General features: G+C 50.0%; 1 protein-coding gene across 1 annotated transcript in view; it reads right to left on the minus strand.

Moving 5' to 3' along the window:
• The window catches only part of SSBP3 (single stranded DNA binding protein 3), a 133,453-nt gene that overhangs the window by 1,639 nt on the left and 122,922 nt on the right, over positions 1–8,892 (minus strand). Inside the window, exons 12-16 of the mRNA XM_025206654.1 lie at positions 8,753–8,807; positions 6,916–6,986; positions 3,598–3,676; positions 2,693–2,721; positions 2,290–2,391 (exon numbers count right to left, since the gene is read on the minus strand). Coding sequence (XP_025062439.1) covers positions 2,290–2,391; positions 2,693–2,721; positions 3,598–3,676; positions 6,916–6,986; positions 8,753–8,807 — 336 coding nt within the window. The remainder of the gene's footprint in view (positions 1–2,289; positions 2,392–2,692; positions 2,722–3,597; positions 3,677–6,915; positions 6,987–8,752; positions 8,808–8,892) is intronic.

The raw sequence follows: 8,892 nt of genomic DNA on the forward strand, positions 1-8,892 counted from the left end.
AAACCAAACCCCAGCCCTTCCCCACACCCCCCCCCCCCCCCCCCCCCAAATTGTAAACTGTCCAGTTTATTTTTAAAAAAATATGACTACAACAGAGACAACATGAGATTTCATATCTAGACTAGCTTTCCTGGCGTCGCACAGCACAAACATACAACAGGGTTTTGTTTTTTTTCCTTAAAAGAACAAAGCAAAGAGACTGGAGTCGGGTGCTAGAGGCTTCCATTTGTTTCCAAAAAAAAGTGTCATGTACATATATAAACCCTTCCGCACAAGAAGGATCTTGTCATGTCTTGAAATATTTTTAAGTTTTGTCCTTCATGTTTTATGGAATAAAAAGTTCAGCCTTTTTATTGCATGAAACTAAAACTGGGGTCTGGGCCCCCTCACGTCTCCCTGCCAATACACCTAGCTTCTTCTTGCATAATTTCTTTTAGTTCCTCCAAATGGCAGCTGACTCTCTTTATCCTGGAGAGGAGGAGGGGGGAAAAAAATCACACACTCATCGTCATGCTGGGGGAATACTGAAAAGAGAGACAAACGCAGAGTGAGAACGGGGCACGCCAGGCTGAAATACTGAGTGCTGCTAAACTGAGGGAAGAGAGGATATAAAAGTAAGACTTGGGCTTATGAAAACGATAAAGCAACATAATTGGATCTAATAAATCAGAGAGACAGAATATGCTAGAGACTCTAATTTATCAGAGCATAATCCGCTCCGTAACTGTCTTTCCAGGGAGAAAATAACCCACCCGGTATGGGGTAGGAAGCAATTTAAAAAAAAATTAAAATGCATGCATGTATCTAATGCTAATACACTGAAAACAGGGGAGCCTCTGGCAGCTGTACACAGAACTTCAAATCCAGCATGGATATTAGTCTCCCGGTCTCAAAGATACCAGGGCGCGTTTGATCAGAGCCCGCCCAGCTGGGTCTGCACAGGCGCAGCCTGGAAACAGCAGGGAGTGCTGCAGGCCCGAGCTGACTTGCTCCAGAGCCTCAACAGGGGGTGCCAGACTTGGACGAGCAAGGGGAGCAGGTCTTAGCCGTGGCTCGCCTGCATGCAGGAGGCCTGCATAGAGCCAAGTCTCTCAGGTCAACTCCGCCAGAAGCAGGCACGTGGCCAGCAGGGATCACTGGGTTCATCAGTTTACCGTACCAAATGGAGAACAAAACTGGCCAACACCACCAGCTGGACTGCTCTCACGCTACCCTTCCCCTCCTCTCCTCTCTTACGCCCAGCTATGGCCACTTTGGGGATGTGCAGACGAAACGGGGGCCCTAAACTGAAGCCGTGGATTTTTAAAAACACCGCTTCAATTTAGGGTCAAGTAAACCCCAGTGTGGTGGCACACCCATTCACTTACCTGCCTCTCCGGCAGTGGGGAGGGGAGGGGAGCTGCCAGTGGGTGGAGCGGTCCCTGGGCTAGAGTTGGGGGCTGGTGCTTTCCTCTGCAGCAGCGGTAGGCCCCCCAGGCGGCACCCGCCCACAGACACCCAGCTCGGGGAGCCCCAGGGGGTACAGCAGCTGTGGAGGGAAGCACCAGGCCCCTGAACAGCTCAGGCAGGCAGGGCTTGGGGGTGGGGGGAGAAAGATCAGGCTCACTTATTTTTTTTTCTTTGGGTGAAGCCTGCCTTCCCGGGCTGCTGCCAGGCTGCCTGCAGGGCTTCCTGCAGAGCCCCCGAGCTGCACGAAGCCTGGTGCTTCACTCTGTGGCTGTAGGGTAGCAAATTAAAACTCCAAGGAGGAGTCTTAGTTTGCTGAGCCCCAAGTCATTTAAGGCGCACTGCACCGCTGAATTTGTTACAGCGGCTGGAATTACTGACGCGTGCAAACACCAACACCATTAAAGCAGTGCAAAAGCATTTAACCTGCTTTAAAGTGTTGTGCACACATGCCCCTCGTTTCGTCTACACACGACCCTTGTCTTTGCTTAAGACTATGAGCTCCATGGCTCATCTCCCTCTGCAGATTTCCAGATGCACAGCAAGCAGTGGGCAGGAAGCATCACACCACCTGCTTTGCCTTTGACCTGAATGGGGAATCAGTAAGGCACAGGGACCAAGTGACCCACTAACATCAGACAGTGAAGTCAAGAGTCAGAGCTTAGGCATCAAAGCCAAGTTGCTTGGACAAGGGTTAAGTATCAGGCTTGCTCTAACATTGGCTGTTCAAAGCCCCTCCCCACCCCACCCCACCCAATAGGAAGCAGAGAGGAAGTGGCCCTACAGAATGTGCTGGAACTCCACACCAAGAAGGCTTGGAGTCCTGGAAGGAGAGCGACTCACATTGTCATTTTGGAAGGAATGGAGGAAGTTGCCTCCCAGTTCGCCATCATCTCTTGGAGTGCCCGGGGGATTGCTAATGCCACTTATGTTGTTTGGAGAATTCTACAGGAGACAGGAGACAAGGAGGCACGTTACTGAGTACGGACTGACCAAACGCTTTGCTAACAATCAACAGTGGAAGGGTATTAAAGCATTGCTTCTGCTGAAGTGAATGCCTACAAGTGAGGGCTACAGAATGGGGGAGAGCTCCTGATGTCCCTTTATATCGCACTATTGCAACCTGCGAGTGCAGGCACACATGCATACACACGCATGCGCTCGCACACTCTTATTGCTGATGCTTTCTTTACAAGAAAGAATGCTAGAATGATCCACAGCTTTATGGCCACAAGACAACACTTACTTTTGGAAGTCCATCTATGTCACCTGACCCTGTATCAAAGAAAGGAAAAGAGAGAAATCTTACTAAAAACATAGCTGCATTCCTTGTTCCTATTCAGCATGGTGTCCCCCCACCCACCTCTCAGTGAGTCCATTTGATGCTGGAGCCTGCTGAGCCTGGGCAGAGGCAGCCTGTGGCTGGAAGCTGCTATCCCAGGGCCTTACTAGCAGCAGCCAGCAGGGAGGTGCAGGTCACAGCTGGGGCGAGACTGCCCCGCTTGACATCTGTCTCTGGTAAAAGGGGTCACTTGGCAGGGCTGCGCAGCACGGGTGCCGAGTGCAGCTCTCCCGACGGTATGGCACTGGCATGGCTCCTGAATGGCACCATCACAATGACAAAGTTCAGCTGCAGGGGCTTTGCCGCTCCCCACGGCCCTCTGTAGCATCGATCGAGTAGCAGCACAGCTCCGCAGCTCGGCACTGTGCACGAGCCCAGCAGAGGTTAATGAGCTGATCTGCTGCTTTCAATTAGACATGCAGCACTGAGGTTGAAGCTGCTTCTCCTTCCTGCATCTATCACGCCTGCTCAAGTGAGCCTGTGGCAGCCAGTGCTCCACATGGGTGAGGAAGAGGTGGGCCCGGGTGCATGGCTTGAGGGAGGGGGTGGTAACAAGGCTGGTTCCCACAAAGTGAGGCTTTGTGGGCTGTAGGGACAGGGAAGAACATCATTCCCAGAGCCCTGAGAGCTCAGCGCACAGGTCTCCAAAGCCACAGACCCTCAAGTAAGGAGAAAAGCAGGAAGCACCAAACAGCAGCAGCATCTTTACTCAGCCCGACCCCGAATGGCACGTCACAGGGGACACTGGGGGGGGGCAGGTTTGGTGTGCATCTACACCCCCCCGCCCCCCAAGCCTGGCAAGTACTTACCTAGTGATCCATTCATGTGATGTGGCTCCATCCCGCCCATGCCTCCCATCGGGCCGTCAGAACCAGGTCCCATTGGGAACTGAGAAAGGAAGCGACCAAAAGAATAAGCCCCCATTGTTCCCCCCAGTACCATGCACGCTAGCTTGTGAGCTGGTGGCCGCAGCTTCAGGACAGACACCAGACACTGTCCTGCAAGTGGACGGTTCAAGTTGTGCCTGCACATGGAAGTGTTACACGTTTTGCCTCTGGCAGGGAAGTCGCCTCCCTCCAAAACTTCTCAGCCTCAGAGAAATCCCAGAAAGCATTTGGCTCTGCTCCTATAATATGCAACAGAGATCAGGGCCAGCACCCTCCACCCAGGACGGGGGCTGGGGTTGACTTAGTTAATAGTGGAAGTTGCAATGGCTGTGTTCCAATTTACATCAGCCCTTGGGTATTTTCAGGACTCTGATAAATCCACGTAACCATTGGCCAAGTCTTACTCACAGTGGAGCTTAAGTGTATAGCTGGCTTTGTTCTTGTCCCTCAGCAGCATATCTGGCCCCCCACACCTCCACTATAGGGTAGCTATAAACTGATGGCAATGCTATCGCACAGCATCTAAACACTTGCTCGTCTACATGGGGAAAGCACCAGGCACAGCAATCGTGGACACCTGCATGTGCTGAGTGTGTGCCTACATGGGGAATGCCCATGCTTTATGCTAAACTTGGCTGACTAGTGGTTTGCCCACTATTGCAAAGAATGAGTGCTGGTAACTGGATGGGTCAAGATGGCCTCCCACTCAGACGCAGGGATCTCTTCACTGCATCAGTGCTGGGATAACCACCTCTCCCCACTTGGCTAGAAGAGGATTCATTTGTAACCCCCCCCCACAACTCTGTAACAAGCTGATTTACTGCTCAAAGGCACTGCAAACAGAGGAGCTGCTGGGGGACTGTGCTGTCCTCTGAGTGCACGTGGTAACAAGCTCTCTGCTCCTCTGCGAGAGAGATGTTACCACTCATGCTCTTCTGCTGCACCAGCGGAGAATCTGCCCCTGCCACAGAGCAGCAGTGTGATGTCCTGGTATGGTCGTCAGCCCTCAGCACCCTACCACTGCCAGAGGCCCATGCACAGCATCCTGGCAATTCGGGAGCTACAGTCCCTAATGCACTATGGCTGCCACCCAAACAACTGCACTTCCTTACAGCCATGAAATAGAGTTTATAGTTTTAGGGGCATGGATGCTGCCCCCAACAAATCCCCAAGTGTGCCAGTCACTATGAGCATGATGCCACCACCTGCATGCAACGATGTGCTGAGCCCTGTCCTGAGTGGCCTCCTCCCTTTGATGCCAACATACTTGTGACAGGCTCTGGTGGCCACCAGAATGGACTCCAAAACCTCTGCAGGCCACAAGCCCCTGAAACCTGACCGGGGCCCAAATTTATACCACAGGGTGCCCCCATGGCAGCAGGTTTGAACTAGCAAGTGCTCCATCTCCTTACACAACCTCCCAGCTCCCTCCTGTCCTCCACTCATGACCAACAAACTGATTGAAGCTTCAGTACCGCCTTTCACCACCACCGAGCACCCCGCAGGGTGCCCATCGGTGCTGTCTGTGGGGCCTCCTGTTGGGATAGCTGCATGTAGCTCCTGAAATCATCCATGGCAGTTGCTCTTGAGCTGTCTGAGGAGGCTGCCCTAGGGCTGAGCATACTACGTGTGTAGAGCTCCTGGCCCAGGCGACCAGCTAAGCTGGCTCTGCCATTCTTCATGGAAAAAAACCCCATTGAAGCCAACTAGCCATGCTCCAGAGTTCAGGCCAACTGGCTACCTCTGCTCAAAAGGGGCCCAGAGACCTAGGGCCCATCTACACCACCTGGTGTGCCAACCAACAGGGTGCTTCTCCATGCACTACCCCCAAATGCTACCCAAACTACTTCCCATGCTACCTCCCTGCATGGCAGGTGGGCCGATTAGCTTGGGCACATTTGCTTTTGGTGTGGAGGAAGTATGTGCAAAGCAGTGCAGCTCATGCAGGTGGTATGGACATGACCCTGGAAAATTCAGAGGGTGGAGGTTAGCATGGAGGCGCACCCCACAGCTCCTAGAGGACAATGCCAATGGCTCCTCCTCCCTCAGGCAAGCACCAAACTGCACTGGTTTTGTTTGCAGCAGTCACTCTGAGGCAAACCCACACTTGGGCACATAACAAAAAAAAAAAAAAAGGAATGGACATAATTGTTCCTGTGCCTTTACTCCAATTTTCCTAGGTTTACAACAGGATTAACGGTCCTTAAATGACTTATCCAGGCATCACAGCCAGTGGTGCTTAGGTGCCAAACTCAAACTCAGGCTCTGCCCTGTACAATCCCAGAGTATTACAAGGGAAGCAGATTGAATTATGTGTGAGATCTGAGCCCATCTTCCTTGAATGCCTGGAAAGCACCCAGCAGAGCGGGTGCATCCACACCAGGAAGGGACGCATGTCTGCCCTCCACCACCTTGTTTCTTTGCCTCTGAACAAGGAAGGCCAGCTGACTAAGAGTGACGTAGGAACTTTCTGTTCTTACATCGCTGGACCAGAAGTTCAAGACCAAAACTTTCACATCTTAAACTATATGCAAAGGGGAGCACAGAATGAAGGTTTAGGGTACAATCATCTTAACCCCCCCACAAAACCTGATCACTGTCACCTGTATTACACACCACCCTAAGAGAGCTCCCCTTCATTTCACCACCAATTTGCTGACAAGGGCTGGTACTGCCAACAACACAGAGATGAAACCCAACTGAAATGCACTGGGAGTTATGCCTTTCTACTCTCCTGAGCATCTCACTGTACGCAGGGTTGTACTCAGCTTTGCTATTTTCCTCTGAAGTCACTTTTCCTTTTCATGTAGGCTTTTATTGTTATATACACCCGAAACAAAGGAGAGGGGTGAAAATTAAGACTTGCATGTGATGACAAAACCCTTCCCAACTCATGGTGGGGGAGGGGAAACCAGCTGCAGAAGGGCAACACCTGGAATAACTTTAACCTCGTTTTCGGAAAGGACGAGATTTGAGGCTGGCTGCATCCCTTTAAGTACGACTTGCAAGCTGAACGCGCCGCTGACATGATCTTGACCAGAGCTGCGTGAATGCCATCATTTTAATAAGCATAAAAAATTAACAAAGTCGCTGAAGAGTTAATCACTTTTTGATGGTTTGTTTTATTTCTATTTTGTAACAAATGGCTGAAATCAATTAAACTGCTTTACCCTCAACTGATGAAGTTAATTATGATTTGTTATGGTATCTGATATGTAAATTATTAGAAAGCAGACTTACATTCGATCGACTGCCTGCAGGCGGTACTGGATTAATCATTGTGTAGATGTTGTCACTTGAATTTGTTGAATCTGTAGAACAGCGAAGCCCAGTAAGTCAGGGTGATTAATTCATTTCTTAATTAAAACAAACTCACGCCACTTGAACTCATTCTTTTGTATTTTATCACCTAAAATTCCCTCTAAGTACCACCATTTTCTGGCTAATTTGTATTTAATGAAGATTCACAAAGTTTTTAATCACAGAAATTCAACTGTGAAAATAATTCAACTACTAACTGAGAACTGCAGGGCTTGCTTGTCAGAAGAGGCGTAGAAAGATAATTTGCTGCTATGTATCACTTAACACCTCAAAATTATCCAAAGCAATGTTCTTATTACAGTGTCGACATTAAAAAAAAAATCCCCAACCTATTATAAGACAGGAGACCTGTGTCTATATAATGAACCTAGTAACAGATACACAGTTTTAAATCAAGTCGCAAAATATAAATGCACAAATGAAACGTGGGTTGTAGCGGCTGACTAGGGGCACCTATTAACATATGGATTGTTTTATTATGACCCAGCCTGAAATGTAGGTCAGAGTTCTCATAAAAATGCAGAAGCCGAGAGAGAGAGAGAGTCGTAATATTACATTTTAGCTCCACCCCTGCAGCTGTGGTACACCACAGTTACAGAGAGCAAGGCTACTTCCCAGGAGCCCAGCCGCCCTCCCCTCCTACTGATCACTACAATGCTTATTAAATCAGCCTTGCAAAATTGTCGGAGGAATTCGCAAGGCTGGGCAGACCCAACGCGCCCACCTTTACAAAGGGAGGAGGAAAAAATTCTCCGCAACTTGGGAGATTCGCTCGCCTCCCAGCAAAGAGCAAAAAAAGAGAAGCTGCCTGCCCCTGGCAGGTACAATTTTGCAACGCTGGTTTTGAAAAAGCCCCAGCAAGTTAACGCATTTGAGCCAGAAAAAAAAAAAAAATGGCTGCATCCCCGCAACACACCTTTTTTCAGCCTGACATTGTCCTTTTTATAAAGCGAGAAGGCGCCCGAGTTAAAACGAACAGCGGAAGCGAGGAGCCTTTTGAGTAAAGAGTTTGGATTTCTTACATTTATTGTATTTTTAAAAGGGGTGAACAGAATTTGGTTCCTCTCAGCCTCTAACCCAGGGGTGGGCAAAATGCGGCCCGGGGGCCGGATGCGGCCCGCCAGGCCATTCTATCCGGCCTGCGGGGCCGCTAAAAAATTTAGAAAATTAATCTGCCCTGGCTGCCTGTCATGCGGCCCTCGATGGCTTGCCAAAACTAAGTAAGCGGCCCTCTGCCCAAAATAATTGCCCGCTCCCGCTCAACTAACACCCAGGCAACTCCTTTGCTAACTGGCACAGAGAAGTGGGGTGGGGGAAAGAAGACAGAAACACACTCAATTTTTTATAAGGGCGTTTTGTCATGGGATGTGCAGCATTTTGCACGTTTCTTAGTAAAGCACAAGGCTGAGTCGCATTAGAAGGCCGGGCAAATTCAACAGGAAGCGACAGTCGCTTTTTAGGGAACCGGGGATCTGGGTGCCAGCGGGCACCTTCCCACTTCGCGCGGTCACGCGGAAGCACCCCCCATTTTAGCCCTCCGGGAACTCAAGCTTCCAAGAGGTTGAGCGAAAAAGCCACAATTCAGACACAACCACAGGGGGAAAAAAAAGCATGGAGCACAGCAGTGCTCGAGTGCCAACTGATGAACAAAGGGGTCGGGTCTGTCATTTAAAAGCACCCAGGAAGTTGGGGAATTTTTTTTTTTTTTTTTTTTTTTTTTTTTTAAGGGCTGAATTGAACGGCTGTTGAATATTACCTGCAGGACTAGGCATGATAGGTGTCCCGGGAGGGCCTCCACCACCAGGGGGCCCCTGTAGACAAGATTAAACACACATCAGAAACCACTGTGATAACACACTGCAATAGGTCAGCGAGATCCTGCTGCTGTCAGCAGGA

This window comes from Alligator sinensis, unplaced genomic scaffold (genome assembly GCF_000455745.1).
Source record: "Alligator sinensis unplaced genomic scaffold, ASM45574v1 scaffold172_1, whole genome shotgun sequence".
NCBI lineage: Eukaryota > Metazoa > Chordata > Crocodylia > Alligatoridae > Alligator > Alligator sinensis.